The sequence below is a fragment of the Oncorhynchus gorbuscha genome, linkage group LG06, assembly GCF_021184085.1.
Source record: "Oncorhynchus gorbuscha isolate QuinsamMale2020 ecotype Even-year linkage group LG06, OgorEven_v1.0, whole genome shotgun sequence".
Taxonomy (NCBI): Eukaryota; Metazoa; Chordata; class Actinopteri; order Salmoniformes; family Salmonidae; genus Oncorhynchus; species Oncorhynchus gorbuscha.
In genome coordinates, this window is record NC_060178.1 from 90,980,041 (window position 1) to 91,003,931 (window position 23,891).

The 23,891-nt window shown below is 43.3% G+C and overlaps 1 protein-coding gene across 1 annotated transcript; it reads right to left on the reverse strand.

Annotated features, from left to right (window-relative positions):
• Positions 1–192: 192 nt before the first annotated feature.
• Positions 193–23,891, reverse strand: LOC124038516 (DNA-directed RNA polymerase III subunit RPC5-like). The gene is made up of 20 exons (XM_046354503.1): positions 23,710–23,891; positions 17,693–17,788; positions 17,507–17,557; positions 17,315–17,392; positions 15,366–15,481; positions 13,616–13,698; positions 13,324–13,481; positions 13,087–13,206; positions 12,782–12,867; positions 11,260–11,304; positions 11,081–11,172; positions 10,777–10,897; positions 10,483–10,564; positions 10,210–10,269; positions 8,643–8,800; positions 8,474–8,535; positions 7,907–8,388; positions 6,038–6,115; positions 1,680–1,805; positions 193–1,475 (listed from the first exon to the last, which is right to left on the reverse strand). Exons 2-20 carry the CDS (start codon positions 17,753–17,755, stop codon positions 1,419–1,421), a joined length of 2,118 nt encoding a protein of 705 aa, XP_046210459.1. The 5' UTR covers positions 17,756–17,788; positions 23,710–23,891; the 3' UTR covers positions 193–1,418.

Sequence of the window (23,891 nt, forward strand, 5' to 3'; positions counted from 1 at the left end):
GCCCCATGTCGCAAGGATCTGTTCACAATTCCTGGAATATCCAGCAACTTCACTCCATTGAAGAGTGGGACAACATTCCACAGCCTGAAACTATGTCCTACAATATTTTAACTTTTATTGTATTAGCATCCTTTGAATTCAACAAAACTTTAAATTAATTCATCTCCCAGACATTCAATAACCGCAAACCAATCATTCAATAGTTTTTATTCACATTTTCCATGAGGTTCCACTTCCAAGTGCTTCTCTGCAACTCAAAACAGGCCTTACCCGCACTGACTGTCTAGTTTAACTGTATCAAATATAAAATGAACATGTGAAAGTAAAATTCACCTCCACCTTGTGGTAAAACGTTGGGTTAACAGTTAAGGATTTGCACAAAAAACCTCAGGTTTTAAATGATTGTGATCACTTCAACATCAATTCACTCCTGTATTGTGATTCACCTCAGCAAACCCCTGCTTTTAGTTCACGCACAACAGTAGTTTAAAGTGCCTGTACCTATATAGGTTGATCCAGCTATTGATTGATAGCTGTGTAACACAAGCTGTTAAATAACCTTCAACACGATGTGGTGTTGTCCTGCTCTGTATGGCCTTTATCAGTGACAGAGGGTGGAGTGAATATCAAACCAAAGTTATCATTCCTCCCTTCAAGAAAAGAGGAACAAAAGTAGAAAAAGCTCAACTCAAACTAGCAATGTGCTACCCTAGTTAAGGCCTTAAACTGAATGGTAAAAGGACTAAAATGTGTTTCTTTTCCCCCCCAAAGGCCACCGTCAGGATAAAACTACAGTACTAAACTGAACTCCTTAGACAAACACCAACCTCAGTCTGGTAAAATAAATTTAATTCAAAAACAAAATAAAGCGTCACTTTATGAATTCAAAATATAGTCTAGTTCTCAATGGCATAGTACAGTGTTCCCTAATCAATTCTTCGAGTACCTCCAGGACTGCACATTTGTGCTCAGCCCTTAACCAGCCCACCCACATTAGTTGAATCAAGTTTACCTGTTCTGGACTAGAGCACAATGAGCTGTTCTTAGGGTACTAAAGTACAGATTGGGAAATAATAGCATTGTAAATCTAGTTTTTCAGTATTGTCTCACTCGAATACACACATCTGTGCTCCTGCCCTTGTGAATATAGAAGGTCTTCTGTCCACCAGGGCACCTCCATTTGGACCATGCTCAAGTGACTTATTCAGCTGCAATAACAACAAGCATTATGTTCTGACAGGAGCAGATGATGGACATCTCAGTCCTCCAATCCAGGTCCTGAGAGCTGGGGGCAGGAGGGCTGCGATTGGTTCGTGTGTCCGCCTGCCCTGCCTCCCCGTACAGAGCCCTCCCACTAGGCTCTGGGGGAGTGGTTTTGGTTGGGTGATGGTGGCCACAGGGGCGTGTCCTCAATGTTGTCAGGACTGTAGGGTACCCTTGAGGTACCACATCCCTCCTAAGCTCACACAGCACTCCTAACAAGACAGGACCAAACAGACAGGTTAACTTTACCACATCTGATTCTTCAGACAGTTTTAAATGGTGTTCCTACAGCCCACTCAGCTACTCAATGCTCTAGCTTCTAGAACCCGCTCTGAAGATTCCAGAACCTATTCTAAAGCCAGTTCTAGATACTGTTCAGCAGTCTGTTCTACACTTTGTTCTGAGGCCAGTCGTACCTTGAGCAGGCGGTCCATGTCGGCCTTGGTAGTCTGGTCTCCCAGCTCCTGCGTCAGCCTGGTCTGGATCACGTTCCTCCTTACCCGGTAGTTTTTCATGAAGATCTCATACAGGACCTGACGGTGCTGGGGGGGGGGGGGACGACGACGACAACAATATGAAGATCTTTTAAAATGTAGGGGCAGAAAAATTAAAAGGGAGCTCAAACATATCCACATTTCTGAAACTAAGTAAGGGAGGGCACACAGTGCCTTGCAAAAGTATTCATCCCCTTGGCGTTTTCCTATTTATTAAATGAACCTTTAACTAGGCAAGTCAGTTAAGAAGAAATTCTTATTTACAATGACCGCATACCCCGGCCAAACCCTAACATACACAAAATAGTCCCAATTGGTAAAGTGAAAAGGGTTATTTGTCCAAAAAAAAATGTAATAATTAAAAACAAAAGTGGTGCGTGCACATGTATTCACCCCCTTTGCTATGAAGCCCATAATAAGATCTGGTGCAAACAATTACCTTCAGAAGTCACATTATTAGTTAAATAAAGTCCACCTGTGTGCAATCTAAGTGTCACATGATCTCTAAATATACACACCTGTTCTGACAGGGCCCCAGAGTCTGCAACACAACTAAGCAAGCGACACCATGAAGACCAAGGAGCTCTCCAAACAGGTCAGGGACAAAGTTGTAGAGAGTACAGATCCGGGTTGGGTTATAAAAAAATATCAGAAACTTTTAAACATCCCACGGAGCACCATTAAATCCATTATTAAAACATGGAAAGAATATGGCACCACAACAAACCTGCCAAGAGATGGCCGCCCACCAAAACTCACGGACCAGACAAGGCATTAATCAGAAAAAACAAATATAATATATATATATATATATATACATACATATATATTATGTTCATCTGTTACTGTCACCATCTTTTCATTTTTGTTTTGAATGTTCTTAATTGGAAAATGCAAAAAAATAAAAATAAAATAAGAGACCAAAGACAACCCCGAAGGAGCTGCAAAGCTCCAAAGCGGAGATTGGAGTATCTGTCCATAGAACCACTAAGCAGTACACTCCACAGAGCTGGGCTTTACGGAAGAGAGAGAGGGGCCAGAAAAAAGACATTGCTTAAAGAAAGAAATAAGCAAACACGTATGGTGTTCGCCAAAAGGCATGTGGGAGACTACCCAAACATATGGAAGAAGGTACTCTTGTCAGATGAGACAACAATTGAGCTTTTTTGGACATCAAGGAAAATGCTGTCTGTCGCAAACCCAACACCTCTCGTCACCCAGAGAATACCATCCCCACAATGAAGCATGGTGGTGGCAGCATCATGCTGTGGGGCTGTTTTTCCATCGGCAAGGACTGGGAAACTGGTCAGAATTGAAGGAATGATGGATGGTGCTAAATACAGGGACATTCTTGAGGGACACCTGTTTCAGTCTTCCAGAGATTTGAGACTAGGACAGAGGTTCACCTTCCAGCAGGACAATGACCCTAAGCTTACTGCTAAACCAACACTCGAGTGGTTTAAGGGGAAATATTTGAATGTCTTGGAATGGCCTAGACCAGGGGTGTCAAAGTCAAATGGACGGAGGGCCAAATAAAAAAATTTAGCTACAAGCCGAGGGCCGGACTGTTCGAATGTTCATTGAAAATTTTTTAAATGACGCATATAGTCTAGTGAACCTAATTGAACCTACTGAAAACCTAACAAATATATTCCAATATGATCAGATAAATAAAGCAATATTTTCTTATGGCTCTGTCAGTAATCTTTAATTTTCAACAGACACAAAAGACAAATTTCCTTTATATAAAAATCCCCATAACATGAACATTAAATGAAAGAAACCGGTATTCAAGGCACCATCAGTAGCCTATATTTTCTATTTTAGCAAAAGTGGGCTAAATTTACTTCAAAGAAAAAAACAATAATAGCAATTTTCTATCATCCACTCAACTGAAATATTTTTAAAATATAATTGGATTGAAATACAATAAAATAAAGTGCAAAAATCTATTAATCAAAAACAACACTTTGTTTAAGGAGAAGTAACATGCAGTGAAAACAAATATTAAACTTTAACTTTTAAACTTGAACTGAGTAAAAACTCTAAATATGTGATTGCACAGTAATGTTCACTTGTTTGAGGTTGAGGGTGATACTTGGTGGTGTCCCATCTTTTCCACAAGTTCATCAATGTTCGGGGTAAGGCTCTGAGCTGAGGAAATCCTCAGAATTGAGTGGAGGTGTTCAGCAGTAAGTCGACTTCTGTGTGATGTTTTGTTCAAGTTCATCAAAGAAAACAGTTGTTCACACAGGTATGTGCTGCCAAACATAGACAACGTTTGAGCAGCCTGGATGCGCAGCTGGGGCATTGTGTCGGGAGGAAACGGGCGAACTCCGCAGCACCCACTGCCGCACAGTTTGGTTTTAAATGCCTTCACTGTACTGTACATATCAGAGATGACACGATCCCGACCCTGCAGCTGCAAGTTCATTGCATTCAGATGACTCGTAATGTCACACAGAAAAGCCATTTCACACAGAAACATTTCATCTCGGAGTTGTGTTGTGTCTTTCCCTTTGCTGTCCAAGAACAGACAAATCTCCTCACGAAGCTCGAAACATCTTTGAAGCACCTTTCCCTGGCTTAGCCATCGCACCTCTGTGTGATAAGGCAAATCACCATGCTCCGTTTCTAACTCCGTCAGAAATGCCTTGAACTGGCGGTGATTCAAACCTTTGGCTCTGATAAAGTTAACTGTGCGCGTGATGATGCTCATTACATGCTCCATTTTCAAGGCTTTACCGCACAACGCTTCCTGGTGTATGATACAATGATAAGCTGTCAGCTCACCTGTCGCGTTTTCCTCTTGCATCTTTTCCCGTATCTTTGCCACCAGTCCGCTCCTGTGTCCACACATCGCAGGTGCTCCGTCGGAAAATCCCCCTCCGTAAATGGCCGGGCTGATTTAGCGATCTCTTCTGCCAAAATAAAACTGGCCTTGACAGCAGCCTGGCCTTGTGATTTGGCTTTTTTGAACAGAGCCTGTCGAGATTTGAGGCCTCGTTTTAATTCCTCTGCCTTTTGTAGCCTTTGTTCCATGTCCATATTCTTGTTTTTGTCCGCGTGTTTCGTTTCATAATGTCGTCTCAGATTATACTCTTTCAGTACCGCCACACTTTCTCCACACAGAAGACACACAGGTTTTCCAGCTACCTCCGTGAACAAATACTCCGACTCCCACCTTGTTTGAAACCCCCGGTTCTCAGTGTCCACCTTCCGTTTTGCCATTTTTGATGGGTATCTGAAAGTTAATTTTACTGTGATGCTGACAACTGCTGTGCCAATAAATATTGAAATGAAGCAGCCTACTGCTCGGTGCGTCACCGTTGCATTGTGGGAAATGTAGTATTGGTGCGTGTAAAAGATCTGCGGGCTGCCGGCTTGCTGCGGTCTGCGGGCCGGTTCTAATAACAAATCAAGATCATCCCAGGGGCCGTAAAAAACCTTCTCGCGGGCCGGATGTGGCCCGCGGGCCTTGACTCTGACATATGTGGCCTAGACAAAGCCCATACCTCAATCCAGTTGACAATCTGTGGTATGATTTAAAGATGGATGGATTCCGCTGGTATACAGCAAACTTGAAGGAGTTGGAGCAGTTTTGCCTTGAAGAAGGGGTAAAAATCCCAGTGGCTAGATGTGCCATGCTTAGAGACATACCCCAAGAGACTTACAGCTGTAACTGCTGCAAAAGGTGGCTCTACAAAGTATTGATTTTGGGGGGGTAAATAGTTATGCGAACAAGTTCAGTTGGTCTTATTTCTTGTTTGTTTCACAATAAAAAATTTTTTTCCATCTTACATTTACATTTAAGTAATTTAGCAGACGCTCTTATCCAGAGCGACTTACAAATTGGTGCATTCACCTTATGACATCCAGTGGAACAGTCACTTTACAATAGTGCATCTAAATCTTAAAGGGGGGGGGTGAAAAGGATTACTTTATCCTATCCTAGGTATTCCTTAAAGAGGTGGGGTACCTTCAGAGTGGTAGGCATGTTGTGTAAATCAAATGATACAAACACCCCAAAAAATACATTTTAATTCCAGGTTGTAGGGCAACAAAATAGGAAAAATGCCAAGGGGTTGAATACTTTCGCAAGCCACTGTAAAAGGCAGACTTGTGATCAGAGTATTTCTGCATGATTTCAAAACACAGGTTACACACACACTCCAAGTGATCCAGTGGGTGCAGTGGGCATGTGGAATGATGAGTGAAAAGGAAAATAAAATTATTACACACTTGACTATAAGAAGAACCCTGACCCCAGGTGTTGTTACCTTGTCGAAGGTCTCTCCTGTCTCCCACACAACAAACACCTTCTGCTCATCCGCAGCTGCCGTGCTCTGGGCTGGAAACTACAGGGAAAAAGAGAGACCAAACCGATGAAAATACATGAAGAGAAAGACAACTGATGTAACTGCAGGAGAGGGGACAGGAGTGAAATCCCTGCAGTGACCGAGTCTTATAGCACTGGGCACTACAGACACGGGATACCTTATATTACAAGAAGCTACACTTTGGATTAAGTTATTCCCAATCTCAACAAAACAAAACAGGCGTGCTGTGTTGCCAACCTGATGGCGTGCTGTGTTGCCAACCTGACTAAGTTACTTTTGATAAAAGCATCTGCTAAATGACCAACATGTAAATGTAACAGGATCTCTAATCCCAAGACCATTAAGCAAATCCCTGATTCAACCCTCTCCACTCCCAGAAAGCATAAACCTCTGCTGGGATAGGATAAAGTTGCCCCTCAAAGCTGATCCAAAGTCAGTTTTGCATTCATCTGACTGACTATTGTTTAGTCCATATTTGAGAAGTGGGATCAGATCCTAGATGTGTGTGTACAGGCAAATTCTACACAGGGCTTAATGGTTAACTCCTCCTGGAACGGTAATAGGCTTTGTGCTCTCAGCCAATAATAGAAGCTATTTAACAGTGGACAGTTTCCTCCGTCTAACCCCTCCCCATACCTCCCTACCTCATTCCTCCTTCCAGGATCTAAATCCTACAACATCCCGAGGAGCGCAAGGGGGATAAGAACCTAAGCCAGGTTGAAAAAGGGATTTGATACTCAGAGGGAGACTTGCTCCTTATCCACACAACAGGTCGCAGTGTCTCAGACCTGAATACAATAGGTAGCAGTGTCCCAGACCTGAATACAACAGGTAGCAGTGTCTCAGACCTGAATACAATAGGTAGCAGTGTCTCAGACCTGAATACAATAGGTAGCAGTGTCTCAGACCTGAATACAATAGGTAGCAGTGTCTCAGACCTGAATACAATAGGTAGCAGTGTCTCAGACCTGAATACAATAGGTAGCAGTGTCTCAGACCTGAATACAATAGGTAGCAGTGTCTCAGACCTGAATACAATAGGTAGCAGTGTCTCAGACCTGAATACAATAGGTAGCAGTGTCTCAGACCTGAATACAATAGGTAGCAGTGTCTCAGACCTGAATACAATAGGTAGCAGTGTCATGGTATTAATGCTAACAATGTTCATTCAACTACTTCTCTGATGAGTACTATGGCATTAAGACAACCACGAGAGCAAAGTTTAAAGAACCACGCCTCATTAGGAAAATGTAGGCTTCACCTAAGGTACAGTGCAGTCTGGTGGGGTGTAATATAATTGAACAGTTAGATTCTACAATCACACAGCCATCAGGCTCTAATCAGAGAGCTGAACCTGATAAGGCCAACCCTCCATCGCCTCACTGCTCTCTCTCTCTCTCTCTACTTCCTACCTGCTACCCTCAGGAGTAAAGCCGGTGTGCTGCTACAGGGATAGATCACACACCAAAACCACAGTTTGTTGTTCTGTTTAGGAAAGGTGATGGCTGTACTCCTGAGGCAAGCAAGAGACCATCATTGCAGCAGAGAAGAGAACCCGGGCAGGCTGAGTTTAATCTGGCCGGGAGCCAAAAACTGATCTCTTTAGTCCAAGGAGAGGCTCTTTATCTGTGGATATCTAGTGGAAGAATGGGCCGATCTTTAACTTAAATTCTCCAGTACCACAGGGGGTTGTCTGTTTTCCAGAGGAACTGACCCCAAACCCCCTATCACGCCAGTTTCAAAACCGAAAACCCAAGGGAGCCCTGGTGGGATGGTAGTCATGCAGCAGGGACAGGGTCTAATACTCACAGGCACCAGTATCTGTTTGCATTGGCTCATCAGTATAGTATCCTGTAGCAGGCGGTCTGAGATGGAGTGGAACAGGCTGTGTCCGGGAGGCAGGGAGGCCAGGTGGAGGTTGAACAGCCTCTTGACTTCGCTCAGCGTCAGCACGTGCTGCTTCCTGAACGTGTTCCACACAAAGTCCCTCAGCTCAGGGGACGGTGATGGAGTGGGGGTCCCGCCGTGCCCGTTATGAGGGTTCAAGGCGGGGCAGGTAGCAGAGGATGAGGGGTAACCGTTAACCAAACCATTAGGGTGCACGGATGAGCACGAGTCCATGGGTTCGTCTTCACTGACAGGTTCTTCTTTGACCCGAACCCCAGTTCCGCCACTCGCCCCGGCTCCACCCTGTCGACGAGCGCTCAGGTCCTTCTCTAGAGAGGCCTGGTTATGCTGTGCACGTTCATGGGCAGCCTTCAGCCGCTCCTCGCCACTCACGTGCACAGTTTCTGTTAAGGACAGAGAAACAGTTTTTAGCTAGAGACAATTATAAAACACATTATGCCAGAAAGACGCTGCTATAAGCACACACACCTGTTTCTAGGTCCTTTTTGGATACCAGGTCCTCCTTAGAGAAGGTGAAGACCTTCTCCAATCTGCAAACAAAACATGAAACATAAAATCAACCGTCTCTGTCCATGTTACCTTACCAAGGCAAACAGTGAGTGATAATGTGTGTGTGTTTGCGTATGTCATGTCTTACTTGCTCTGTATCCCCATCCACAGCATGTGCTGCCGCTGGGCCACGTCAGGGTGCTTCTTGATGAAGGAACCATCGCTTGGCAACAGGAACTCCCAGCCACGGTTGATACGAGGCACCGCCATATGTTCCAGGAAGTCCTTCACGTCCTCCGGGGGGAGCTGGAAATAACAGGGAGGACAAAAAGCTAGCAACAACCTCTGGAGCAGAGGAGGCTGGTGGGAGGAGCTATAGGAAGACAGTCTCATTGTAATGGTGGAGTGGAATAAATTGAACAAAGTCAAACATGTGGTTTCCATTTGTTTGATACCGTTCCATATTTCCATTCCAGCCATTACAATGAGCCCATCCCCCTATAGCTCCTCCCACCAGCTTCAACTGCTCTGGAGCTAACTTATTGGGGGGGGCAGACATTTAGTAACACCCTCTGGGGGTAACTGTTAGTGAGGGGAGGAACAAATTTAAACTTGAGTGGGTTGAGTCACTGACGGGATCTTCCTGTCTGGGTTGGCGCCCCCCCTTGGGTTGTGCCGTGGCGGAGATCTTTGTGGGCTATACTCGGCCTTGTCTCAGTTGGTGGTTGAAAATACCCCTCTAGTGGTGTGGGGGCTGTGCTTTGGCAAAGCGGGTGGAGTTATATCCTGCCTATTTGGCCCTGTCCGGGGGTTTCGTCGGAAGGGACCACAGTGTCTCCCGACCCCTACTGTCTCACCCTCCAATATTTATGCTGCAGTAGTTTATGTCTTGGGGGGCTAGGGTCAGTCTGTTATATCTGGAGTATTTCTCCTGTCTTATCCGGTGTCCTGTGTGAATTTAAGTATGCTCTCCAATTCTTTCTTTCTCTCTCTCTCTGAGGACCTGAGCCCTAGGACGATGCCTCAGGACTACCTAGCATGAGGACTCCTTGCTGTCCCCAGTCCACCTGGCCGTGCTGCTGCTCCAGTTTCAACTCTTCTGCCTGCAGCTACGGAACTCTGACCTGTTCACCGGACGTGCTACCTGTCCCAGACCTGCTGTTTTCAACTCTCTAGAGACAGCAGGAGCGGTAGAGATACTCTCAATGTTCGGCTATGAAAAGCCAACTGACAATTACTCCTGAGGTGTTGACCTGTTGCACCCTCTACAACCACTGTGATTATTATTATCTGACCCTGCTGGTCATCTATGAACATTTGAACATCTTGGCCATGTTCTGTTATAATCTCCACCCGGCACAGCCAGAAGAGGACTGGCCACCCCTCATAGCCTGGTTCCTCTCTAGGTTTCTTCCTAGGTTCTGGCCTTTCTAGGGAGTTATTCCTAGCCACTGTGCTTCTACACATGCATTGCTTGCTGTTTGGGGTTTTAGGCTGGGTTTCTGTACAGCACTTTGAGATATTAGCTGATGTACGAAGGGCTTTATAAATACATTTGATTGATTGACTTATAGGAACACTTGAAGTGTGTTACACCATGTACTTTAAATAGAGCGGTATTTGAATTGGGTATCTTTGGCCAGGTGTGAGACACGGTAGGTGGCTTTAGTAGCACCCCCTGGTGCAGTGAACTGTTTAAAACAGTTGATGATTACCTTGATGATGGCTGCAATCTCCTTCCTCATCACCGAGCGATCCTGAGTGAATCTCCACATCTAAGAGAAACAAGAACATAAAACACACACACACACACACACACACACACATATATATATATATACACAAAACATATTTTTATTCCTGTTTAAATTTCACCATGAATTCTTGAAATTTGAACCTCTTGTCAATGAACATGCACAATTGTACTGTGGACCTGTGCAGGAAGATCTGCTCGGAGATATGGTAAGGGTATAAACAGTGTGACTCACCACAAAGTCTCTTCCTCGACACAGCACCTCAGCCGGCACACCACTGTGGGGACTACAGCTGTTCTTAGGATACAGCACGTCACTGAAGGAACAAAAGAGTGTTCAACTGCTGTCAGGGACATGACCTGAAATATTTCTGGGACAATAGTTCATCTTTTTATCCAAGCATAATCTTTGTTCATGAAATCACACATTTAGATCTTGAATAATTAATCCAGAAGGAAGACTTTTTTGGATCTATTTAATCTGGATCTGTGAACCTGGTCCGCCACAATCCTGCTCTGCTCGTCTCACCTTTTGACCACCCAGTTGCCCTGCACCAGTAGCGCCACCTGCTGGATGCAGCGCAGCACTGCAGTGGAGTCTGTCCCAGGGGTCAGCAAACCCATCAGGTTGGCAAACGGCATCACCTTAACTAGAGGGGAAGAGAGAAATTATGGAAAGAATAAGATGGAGGACATGGGCTCGTAAGCAACAAATTCACAGTTAAGTCTACACCAGTTGCATTCGGCACATGTAACAAATACATTTGATTTGAAAACATTTCCCTTGGGGAAAATAAAGATTTATTGGAGCAAAAGTAACAAGGTTAGTGTACCGTTCTTCATCAGGGTCTTGATCTGGTCACCGAGCGGCAGCGTCCGGAGCTGGGCCATGGACAGCATGTTACTGGGACCTACGGGCCTCACACTGACACACACACACCAAGGACAGTTTCAATACCTGAAATGTTATAACATGGCTTAATACATTACACACCATGCAAGTTTGACTTACATCTTCTCCTCTGCGACAGGAGGCATGAGCATTGCCAGGTACTCCCTGAGGGAGAAAAGAGGGAGAGGGATGAATAAAGGGATCAGGAGAAAAGAGGGAGAGGGATGAATAAAGGGATCATGAGAAAGAGAGGGATGAATAAAGGGATCATGAGAAAGAGAGGGATGAATAAAGGGATCGGGAGAAAGAAGAGAGGGATGAATAAAGGGATCAGGAGAAAGAAGAGAGGGATGAATAAAGGGATCGGGAGAAAGAAGAGAGGGATGAATAAAGGGATCGGGAGAAAGAAGAGGGATGAATAAAGGGATCGGGAGAAAGAAGAGGGATGAATAAAGGGATCGGGAGAAAGAAGAGAGGGATGAATAAAGGGATCGGGAGAAAGAAGAGAGGGATGAATAAAGGGATCAGGAGAAAGAAGAGAGGGATGAATAAAGGGATCAGGAGAAAGAAGAGAGGGATGAATAAAGGGATCAGGAGAAAAGAGAGGGATGAATAAAGGGATCAGGAGAAAAGAGAGCGATGAATAAAGGGATCAGGAGAAAGAGAGGGATGAATAAAGGGATCAGGACAAAGAGAGGGATGAATAAAGGGATCAGGAGAAAGAGGGATGAATAAAGGGATCAGGAGAAAGAGAGGGATGAATAAAGGGATCAGGAGAAAGAGAGGGATGAATAAAGGGATCAGGAGAAAGAGGGATGAATAAAGGGATCAGGAGAAAGAGAGGGATGAATAAAGGGATCAGGAGAAAGAGAGCGATGAATAAAGGGATCAGGAGAAAAGAGAGCGATGAATAAAGGGATCAGGACAAAGAGAGGGATGAATAAAGGGATCAGGACAAAGAGAGGGATGAATAAAGGGATCAGGAGAAAGAGGGATGAATAAAGGGATCAGGAGAAAGAGAGGGATGAATAAAGGGATCAGGAGAAAGAGAGGGATGAATAAAGGGATCAGGAGAAAAAGAGGGATGAATGAAGGGATCAGGAGATAGAGAGGGATGAATGAAGGGATCAGGAGAAAGGAGAGAGGGATGAATAAAGGGAGCGGGAGGGAAGAGAGGGATGAATAAAGGGAGCGGGAGAAAAGAGAGAGGGATGAATAAAGGGATCAGGAGAAAAGAGGGAGAGGGATGAATAAAGGGATCAGGAGAAAGAGAGGGATGAATAAAGGGATCAGGAGAAAGAGAGGGATGAATAAAGGGATCAGGAGAAAGAGAGGGATGAATAAAGGGATCAGGAGAAAGAGAGGGATGAATAAAGGGATCAGGAGAAAGAGAGGGATGAATGAAGGGATCAGGAGAAAGGAGAGAGGGATGAATAAAGGGAGCGGGAGGGAAGAGAGGGATGAATAAAGGGAGCGGGAGGGAAGAGAGGGATGAATAAAGGGATCAGGAGAAAAGAGAGAGGGATGAATAAAGGGATCAGGAGAAAAGAGAGAGGGATGAATAAAGGGAGCGGGAGGGAAGAAAAAGAAGGAATGACACAAAAGCAACTTTCAAATAGGGACACTACGTGTTAGTACTCACTTTGGAGTTTTCACCAGTTCTGTGTTCTCGGAACCTCCCATAGCCTGGCAGTACAGGTATAGCCTCTCGTGGTCCGAACGCCCGTCCTAAACACACACACACACACACACACACACACACACACACACACACACACACACACACACACACACACACACACACACACACACACACACACACACACACACACACACACACACACACACACACACACACACACACACACACAAGGTGTTAAGTTGAAATTGGCTGTGACTTGGATGAACAGAGGTCACATAAAACAGTGTGTGAGAGCGCCCCCTTACATTGAGGCCGTGGTAGTGCAGGTGGACCCAGGATTCCTCTGCCTGTTTCTTCTGAAGGAAGTCATACGACTGGATACGCCTCTGACGAGCCTGCTCCGACTCAGGACGGGAAAACCTCACCTAGAGGAAAGAGGCAGGTTTAATTTGATTATCCCAATACTGACAAAGAAAACAGAGCTCAACAATTGATTTAAGAGGGCCATTTTGTATGAATTGTTATTGTGCGTGTTTCCTTACAGTGACGGCCTTGACATCTTCCTCCGCCTCATCCTGAGAGGAGTCTCCCCCCTCGTTAGCGGCCTCCCGCTCTCTGTGTTTGCAGTCAGCCTTGTCCAGATAGGAGAAGCTGGGTCGCATCTGGAGGATGCCCTGCAGCGGCGTGATGTGGAGCTCACCTGATGACATCATCAACACCCATCAGTGACATCACACGGAGTCAGACAAGCATTTAGATATCAAGACTAACATGAACACACGCAGGAGAGCAATGTCAGTGCTCGTGGATATGAATGTACAGAAACACAGCTACCTTTCCTGAAGATGGCAGCAGCGTATCTGGAGGTGTTGGTCGTGGACTGGATGGATGTGAACGTCTGCTTGTCCATCATCTTCCTGCAAGGAGATTGATGAATGACCAGCATGTCACAGACACAGCATATGACAGATGACATACACAAATGAAACTAACACAGAGTACTAAGAAATGAACCAACACAAAGTGTACAAAGTCATGGGTGGGCAGCATATGAGCCAATTCAATCTGGCCTGCGGGAGATTTACATTTATATACATAGTATATGGGACTGATTTTAAGAAATTTTGCTTAATTCATTTGATTAATATTATGGTGTTTTTACTCCAAGAAAAATGAAAAACCCTCTGGGTTTCTGTTAGGATGGGAACATAAAATATGGTGATGTACATCGTGACGGTCGAGAGTAGGCTACAGTGCTGGGCTATTGAGCTAAATGATCCCCGTGTCATGCGGGCACGCGGTAAACCGTGGTTCAATTCCCTGACGTTGAGGAGGGAGTAGGCTGTCCTTGTAAATAACAATTTGTTCTTAACAGACTTGCCTAGTTAAATAAAGGTTACACTAACATTTATACACCACCATTTTAGTCTAACCAACACCCAAACGGAGATTCAGTCAAAATAAAAATCTCATTGATTTATCAAGACCCGTCCCCATGCTTGTCTCAGAGCAGCGCGAAACTGTGATAAAATAGTTGTAGGCTTTTGCTTCTAACTTCAATATGCTCTTTAAATAAATACGACCGACACCACATTACACAACACTAGCGAGACTCATGTCGCCTACGGTAGGCCTACAGCATATTGAAAAATATGACGCGACTCTACACCAATAATTACATATAGAGGATTGGAGGATTCTAACCCATCCGCAAAGCATCAAAATACAGAGATGTGTTGGTAAAGGTATATTGTCCTGCTAATAGCCCATAACGGGCTATTATAATACTGTACATGGTGTCGAACTGCAGCTGGAGAACTGCAAGGCAATCCCATTGTGCACCACTCAGGAGCCATGACCAATATATATTGTCCTGCTAATAACAGGGTCAATAATATATCTGTGAGAATATCCAAGGGGCTTTTATATAATTATAAATTAATAATAATGAATCGCTTTGTTTAAAAAAAAAACATTTTGGAGGTGATTTTGTTTTCAAATAATGTAAAATGAGGGAGAAAAAGGCCAATCTTGAACATGGGGTGAGACATTGTTACTAATTTGTAAATAAAGCCAGTTTGTTATTTAGAATGATTCATTTCTGTTTTTAAAAGGGAGAGAAACCAAAAACCTAGTCATCTCATGGGTCTCCCAGTCGAGGCCGGAATGGGTATTTAATCAGCATCTGTAGCAACACAGCTTGCACTGCTATGAAGTGTCTTAGACCGTTGCACCACTCAGGTGCTGTATAACGTGACCGGTCGGGAGTGGTCTACAGTACCACAGTAAAAGCAAAACAATCCTAACAAAATCAAATAAAAACCTTAGTGTAACAAGTTTTAGTAAGTAATACTGAAGTTGTGCACAATTATCAGTTACTATTTAGGTTTATGTCGCCCATTCATTGTCAGTTAGAGACACAGTAGGACCCAAAAGCATATACAGTGCTCTAACTCCCCTTGTGCTGGTCTGGAGCAATGATGTGGTGACGCAGGGTACCGTACTAAACCAAAAATTACCCCTAAGTACCACAGCATAATCGCAAAACTTTCAGTGGAGCAACCACTGTATGTAGTGCACTCACACAGAGTAGGTGTTGGAGTCCTCTGAGGTGGTTCCGTCCACATTGAGGGCGATCTGCTCGCCTTTACTTCGACAGTAGTTAGGACTCAGAGTGTTGATGGCTATCTCCAACTCCACCTACACAAAGACACAAATGATAAACTGAGGATATTGTTTAATAATAGAACAGGCTAGGGAAGATGGATAATGTGGTTTGTCCTTCATACAGCACCAGTCAAAAGTTTGGACACACCTACTAATTCAAGGGTTTTTCTTTAAAAAAAAAACGATTTTCTACATTGTACAATAATAGTGAAGACATCAAAAACTATGAAACAACACATGGCATCATATAGTAACCAAAAAAGTGTTAAATCAAAATACATTTTTGATTTTAGATTCTTAAAAGTAGCCACCCTTTGCCTTGATGACAGCTTTGCTCACTCTTGGCATTCTCTCAACCAGCTTCACCTGGAATGCTTTTCGAACAGCCTTGAAGGAGTTCCCACATATGCCGAGCAATTGTCGGCTGCCTTTCCTTCACTCTGCGGTCGAACACATCTCAAACCATTTCAATTGGGTTGAGGTCAGGTGATTGTGGAGGCCATGTCATCTGATGCAGCACTCCATCACTCTCATTCTTGGTCAAATAGCCTTACACAGCCTGGAGGTGTGTTGGGTCATTGTCCTGTTGAAAAACAAATTATAGTTCCACTAAGCAGAAACCAGATGGGATGGCATATCGCTGAAGAATGCTGTGGTAGCCATGCTGGTTAAGTGTGCATTGAATACTAAATAAATCACTGACAGTGTCACCAGCAAAGCACCATTACACCACCTCCACCATGCTTCCTGGTGGGAACCACACATGCGAAAATCATACGTTAACCTACTCTGCTTCTCACAAAGACACGGTGGTTGGAACCAAAAATCTCACATTTGGACTCATCAGACCAAAGGACAGATTTCCACCAGTCCAGTGTCCATCGCTCATGTTTCTTGGCCCAAGAAAGTCTTCTTATCAGTGTCCTTTAGTTGTTTCTTTGCAGCACTTCGACCATGAAGGCTTGGTTCCCGCAGTCTCTGAACAGTTAATGTTGAGATGTGTCTGTTACTTGACCTCTGAAGCATTTATTTGGGCTGCAATTTCTGAGGCTGGTAACTCTAATGAACATATCCTTTGCAGCAGAGGCAACTCTGGGTCTTCCTTTCCTGTGGCGGTCCTCATGAGAGCCAGTTTCATCATAGCACTTGATGGTTTTTGAGATTGAACTTCAAGGAACTTTCAAAGTTCTTAAATTTTACGCACTGACTGACCTTCATGTCTTAAAGTCTTACATTTAGCGTCTGCTAAATTACTTAAATGTAAATGTTAAAGTAATGATGAACTGTCATTTCTCTTTGCTTATTTGGGGCGGCAGTTAGTCTAGTGGTTAGAGCGTTGGGAGTAACCGAAAGGTTGCTGGATCGAGTCCCCGAGCTGACAAGGTAAAATTCTGTCGTTCTGGCCCTGAATAAGGCCCACTGTTCCCCGGTAGGCTGTCATTGTAAATAAGAATTTGTTCTTAACTGACTTGCCTAGTTAAATAAAAAGGATAAAAATGTATAATAATTCGAGCTGTTCTTGCCATAATATGGGCGTGGGTCTTTTACCAACAACTGATTGGCTCAAACGTATTGGAAATGAACTTTTAACAAGGCACACCTGCTAATTGAAATGACTACCTCATGAAGAAGGGTGGCTCCTTTGAAGAATCTCATATAGAAAATACAATTAGATTTGTTTAACACTTTTTTGGTAACTACATGACTCCATGTGTTATTTCATAATGTTGATGTCTTCACAAATTATTCTACAATGTAGAAAATAGTAAAAAATTAAGAAAAACAACTGGAATGAGTAGGTGTGTCCAAATGAGTTGAAAATCCATATGAGATGAAAATATCTTAAACAAGGGAGCCAAGTCACACCTTCTGCTGCTTGGGCTTGATCTTGGCAGACAGATGAGTGATATCATCATAGGTCATAGAGGAAGGGCGTACTGGATACTATGAAGGAGAAGAAAAAAAACAAGATAAATTAAGATAAGATAGCTGTACAAGATCTTAACCAGGAACATATCAAATCCATACAGCTTGTTGCAGAGTAGATGCAGAACCTACCTGGAACAGATAGAGCTTGTCCGCAAGGCTTTTGGCCAGGTATACATCAATCTAAAAGAAACAGAAAGAGAGGAATCTTGGGTTCATATTCTTTCCATCACTCATCTTTCTCGCCAAGATGATAAAACCTAGGTGTGGGAAGAAATAGACTGGTAAACAGGAGTGCTGGGGAAACTAGTCACTCACCTCTTGTATGACGGGGTCATCGTCCTCCCCGCTGGCCATGGTGAGGGGAAGGGTAGATGTCATAGAAGAGCAACAGGAGACCCCCGGAGAGCCAACCTAGAATAACAGTGATGCTTAGTGACCGACAAACTAACAGGGGTAGATAAGTAGCAACGTAAATACAGTGTCACTACTCATTACTATGGCTGTGTTGAGCCAGGTTGTCCAATTCTGAGCAATTATTCACTATTTGGTCTTTTGACCAATCACATCAGCCTACGTACCGCACACACAGCTCATTTTTATAACTATGCTTGTGACCATTGTCTGATGTGAGTGTGTGACCGAGTGATGCTGCCAAAATATGGTGACGTAATAGGACAGTAGTAAATTTAACGTTAAAGGAATTGTTAATAGCTAACGTTGCGTGAGCCAGAAACAGTGACACTGGCTATCTAGCTAGCAGTCAATACATCATTCAAAACTCTTGACATTCCAGTACCATCGAGCTCGTTAGACAGACACATCACATCAGCAACATGGCTATTTTAGCCATTTAGCTTGCTAGCTAACACTTGTGCAATGATGTAACGTGTATAAGTTGTGGACCGAAGCTGAAAAACTTGAAGTTGATCGAACCCCGTCAAGGGAGGAGCACATTTTTTGGTATATGACAGTAAAACATTATGACGACTATACAATTGGTTTGCACCTTAAATTATTGCACATTAAGTATATTTCAACACTGTCAGCTCTAGCAAATTTGCCGAACAGCTAAACTTGGAACCAATCAGAAATCCTGAACATACACCCCGGCTGCTTCAACATACAGCCAATGGGCTGCTTCAATCTAAAATGTATTGAATTGTTTTCGCCCCCTTCATCAATCCCCACACACACACACACACACACACACTACCCCGTAATGACAAAGCAAAAACAAGTTTTTAGAAATTCTACCAAATTTATTTAAAATTAAAAAACTGAAATATCACATTTACATCAGTATTCAGAGCCTTTACTCAGTACTTTGTTGAAGCACCTTTGGCAGCGATTACAGCATCAGATTTCTCTTGGGTATTGCAGATCCTTTCAAGCACTGTCAGGTTGAATGGGGAGCATTGCTGCACAGCTATTTTCAGGTCTCTGCAGAGATGTTAGATCAGGTTTAAGTCCAGGCTCTGGCTGGCCCACTCAAGGACATGCATGGACTGGTCCTGAAGCCACTCCTGCATTGTCTTGGCTGTATGCTTAGGGTCGTTGTCCTGTTGAAAGGTGAACCTTCACCCCAGTCTGCGGTCCTAAACGCTCTGGGGAATGTTTTCATCAAGGATCTCTCTGTACTTTGCTCGGTTCTTCTGTCTCAATCCTGACTTGTCTCCAAGTCCCTGCCGCTGAAAAACATCTCCACAGATGATGCTGCCACCAACATGCTTCACCGTAGGGATGGTGCCAGGTTTCCTCCAGACGTGACGCTTGGCATTCAGGCCAAAGAGTTCAATCTTGGTTTCATCAGGCCAAAGAATCTTTAGGTGCCCTTTGGCAAACTCCATGCGAGCTGTCATGTGCCTTTTACTGAGTAGTGGCTTCAGTCTGGCCACTCTACCATAAAGGCCTGCTGCAGAGATGGTTGTCCTCCTATCTCCAGAGAAACTCTGGAGCTCTGTCAGAGTGACCATCAGGTTCTTGTTCACCTCCCTGACCAAGGCCCATCTCCCCTGATTGCTCAGTTTGGCCTAACAGCCAGCTCTAGGAAGAGTCTTGGTGGTTCCAATCTTCTTCCATTTAAGAATGATAGAGGCCAATGTGTTCTTGGGCACCTTCAATGCTGCAAAAATGTTTTGCTACCCTTCCCCAGATCTGTGCCTCGACACAATCATGTCTCGCTGCTCTACGGACAAATCATTCGACCTCATGGCTTGTTTTTACTCTGAACCTGTACTGTCAAGTGTGGGACCTTATATAGACAGGTGTGGTCCTTTCCAAATCATGTCCAATCAATTGAATTTATCACACATGGACTCCAATAAAGTTATAGAAACATCAATGATGATCAATGGAAACAGGATCCACCTGAGCTCAATTTTCATAGCAAAGGATCTGAATACTTATGTAAATAAGGTATGTTAATTTTTAATACATTTGCAAAAAATAAACAAACAACTTTTGGCTTTGTGATTATGGGGTATTGTGTGTAGATTGCTGAGGATTTGTATTTACTTAATCCATTTTAGAATAAGGCTGTAAACGTAACAAAATGTGGAAAAAAGTCAAGGGGCCTGATTACTTTCTGAAGACACTGTACTTTGCATAGAAACCCAAATAAATGCATGTAGATGAAAAGGGGTGTGTGTCATGTGCATATTAGCTAATACAGGTGGCATAGCCTACACACATAGCATACCTTGCAATATAATCTTCTCTAAAAACAGTTGTACAAAGTGCTCTGTAATAAGATGAGTGTTCTCCAATACCATTGTGGACATGCATAAGGATGGATGCATTAGAATATAAGATACGGAGAATAATATAGAGCCTGTAGGATTATAGAAAAAACAGTTGGGAAATGAACATGAAATACTAAATGTGAGTATATTTAAGTGTTTAAATGATTAACTTTCCTACTAACCTAAACTTTCCTACTAACCTAAAAGTTGTCTGTGCCAAAGTCTTGCCAATCCATTAATTATTCTACTAATCATGACAGTGCGAGACAGGTTTTCCATAATGTACGTTTCATATGAATTCAAACAAATAACACCATCAGAAAGTGTTTCACCATTTATTGGGTACAGAGACACATAGCAAAGATGTCTCAGGCAGTATTTGAAATATCGAAATATAGTGAACCTAATATTGAGTTGTACCCCTTTTGCCCTCAGAACAGCCTCAATTTGTCGGGGCATGGACTCTACAAGGTGACAAAAGCTGGCCCATGTTGACACCATTGCTTCCCACAGTTTTGTCAAGTTGGCTGGATGTCCTTTAGGTGGTGGAATATTCTTGATATACACAGGAAACTGTTGAGCATGATAACCCAGCAGTGTTGCTTGTCACCTAGTACAATATCCCATTCAAAGGCACTTAAATCTGTTGTTTTGCCCATTCACCCTCTGAATGGCACACATACACAATCCATGTCTCAATTGTCTCAAGGCTTTAAAATCCTTCTTTAAACTGTCCCCTCTCCTTCATCTACACTGATTGAAGTGTATTTAACAAGTGACATCAATAAGCTTTCAACTGGATTCGCCTGGTCAGTCTATGTCATGGAGAGAGCATGTGTTCATGTTTGTACACTCAGTGTATATCAAGTGCCGTGGGGGGCACAATCTTAAAATACTGCAATCCAGAAATGAGCACTTTACAATCTACGCCAAAAGCCTGGACTTCTGATGGAGACCATCAAACTGTCATCAACTCATGCAGTATTACCCTTTCTCTCCAGGAGCATGCATGTGCCCAGGCCCCATAGGCGTATCGAAAGGGCCTCCCCTGGTCACCAATGTAACTGACCGATGTAGAGAGCGACAAGTGCCGTAGAAGAATGCAATCTAAGCCGTGTGTGGTCCAGAGACGAGAACTCTTATCTATGGCACATGTCAAACTCATTCCATGGAGGGCTGAGTGTCTTTGGGATTTCGCTCCTCCCATGATGAATTACGGTCACTAAATAGTAAAGAACTTCCCCCTCCTGGTTGTCTAGGTCTTAATTGAAAACAAAAACACACAGATACTAGGCTCTCCATGGAATGAGTTTTACACCCCTGATCTATTTCAAAAGCCTGGGCTCCTGCCAGGAACAATATAATTCTCCCCACTGCATGTTACAATAGTAAAATAATCTGTCACCCGCTAAACTGATTCAATAATAAATGTAGTTTTTGAGATGCTCAAACAAGCATGTGTATCTGTAGTTGGAGTGTTTCAACTCTAAAATGCATTAGACTGTCTAAAACTAAACCCACAAACAAAAGACAACAGGCATATATGGTCTCAATGTCTATATAGTGACGGAAAGGCTAGTTCAAACTGCAGTAGGATGGTTTTCACATGCAAGTGAACCAGCCCAAACTTGGTGAAGAGCACTTGGTTGATCTCTGGGAGCAGGACATAGGGGAGCTGAATAGATCATGTGAGACAAAAGTGCGAGACAAGAATGAATAAAAAAAGTCACAGAAAATAAATGTAAATTGTGAGCTAAAATTGAACCACCTGACAGTCTGAGGCAGGGTGCTCCGCAATCATCCTACTCCAACTATTAACAGGGATAATGTGGCTTTTCTTATTTGTCAGTCTGAATTAAATGATTGGGTCCTGCCTCGATGACTATGAGATTTACACTACTTTTCCATTAGATTTTTGTAGTCTTAAATTATTACTTAGAATACACTAATAGCTAAAACGCTCCTTGCCCCAGAATGACATTAGCTAGTGATACAGCCATCTGCTCCTGCTTGCAAGCAACAGATATGCTTGTTGGAACTAGCTAGTTAAGTAGCAAGCTAGCTAAATTACTAAGGTTGATGTGTTCTAAATTGGGAGTAATTTTACATCTTACATTGACAGTATCAATATCATAACCGCCATCGACAAGAGACAATACTGTGAAGCAGTCTTCATCGACAACTACAAATACCTAGCTGTCTGGCTAGACTGTAAACTCTCCTTCCAGACTCACATTAAGCATCTCCAATCCAAAATTAAATCTAGAATCTGATTCCTATTTCGCAACAAAGCCTCCTTCACTCATGCCTGCAAACATTCCTTCGTAAAACTGACCATCCTACCGATCCTCGACTTCGGCGATGTCATTTACAAAATAGCCTCCAACACCCTACTCAACAAATTGGATACAGTCTATCACAGTGCCATCCGTTTTGTCACCAAAGCCCCATATATTACCCAACACTGCGACCTGTATGCTCTCGTTGGCTAGCCCTCGCTTCATACTCGTCGCCAAACCCACTGGCTACAGGTCATCTTTATGTCTTTGCTAGGTAAAGCTCCGCCTTATCTCAGCTCACTGGTCACCATAGTAACACCCACCCATAGCAGGAGCTTCAGCAGGTATATTTCACTGGTTATCCCCAAAGCCAACACCTACTTTGGCCACCTTTCCTTCCAGTTCTCTGCTGCCAATGACTGGAACGAATTGCAAAAAACGCTGAAGTTGGAGACATATCTCCCTCACTAACTTTAAGCATCAGCTATCTGAGCAGCTTACCGATCGCTGCAGCTGTACACAGCCCATCTGTAAATAGCCCATCCAATGATATATCCCATGATATCTGTTGTTTCTGAGGCACTGCTTTGCTTTATCTTGGCCAGGTCGCAATTGTAAATGAGAACTTGCTCTCAACTGGCTTACCTGGTTAAATAAAGGTGAAAATTATATCCGTTTCTATAACTACATAGTTTGATTACAACAAGAAAAATACACACTGATAACAGTTCGTCTGACGTAGATCTCTGTCTACTATCTTAAATACGGATAACGTGATTGGCAGATGTGATCAGCAGAGCTAATGCCAAAGATTTGTTATACCGAAGCCAAGAGATCCCAGCCTGTTGTTTCAAATGGGTCAAGTAATACATTTTATCGTGAGTAGTCCTCGCAGTTCCTTGTAAGTTTAAGGTCGCTAAATTAACTAGCTACCGTACATTAGTTAGCTAATTTACATTGACAACGTGACAAGTAGCATAGCGGCTGTGTTGGTGAGCTACTTATTCGATCAAACCGTTTGAGCCAAACCAATGCTAAAAACAAAACGAATCCGTAAAATTACGAGTAACGCGTAAAAAACGTTAAGTAATTATGGCTAACTAGCTATATCTCATGATATGGTTAACCAGCTAAATATTTAGATATGTCTGTTTACTTAAGTACTGGCTAGCAATTTACCCGGTTGTGTTGGCTAACGTTTGCTCGAAACTCTAGCTTGCAAGCTATCAAATATAATTACAAGTCATTTGCCAGGCCTCGATTTTTGTGAGTTTTCCCTGTATTTCAATAAAAGTTAAGGGCTAGATCTCACCTGCACACTTCACCGTTCTCCTCAGTTTATTTCATTGACGTATGTTATTGGATTTGCTATGTTGAAATACTTGTTGAACGAGCTTTAAAGAAGTAACGGTGGCTATCTGAGCGCTACCATGTCGTTGCTTGGTTCCACAGAGACACGTGGGGAGGAGCTGCTGTTTGGATTCCCACAATGCA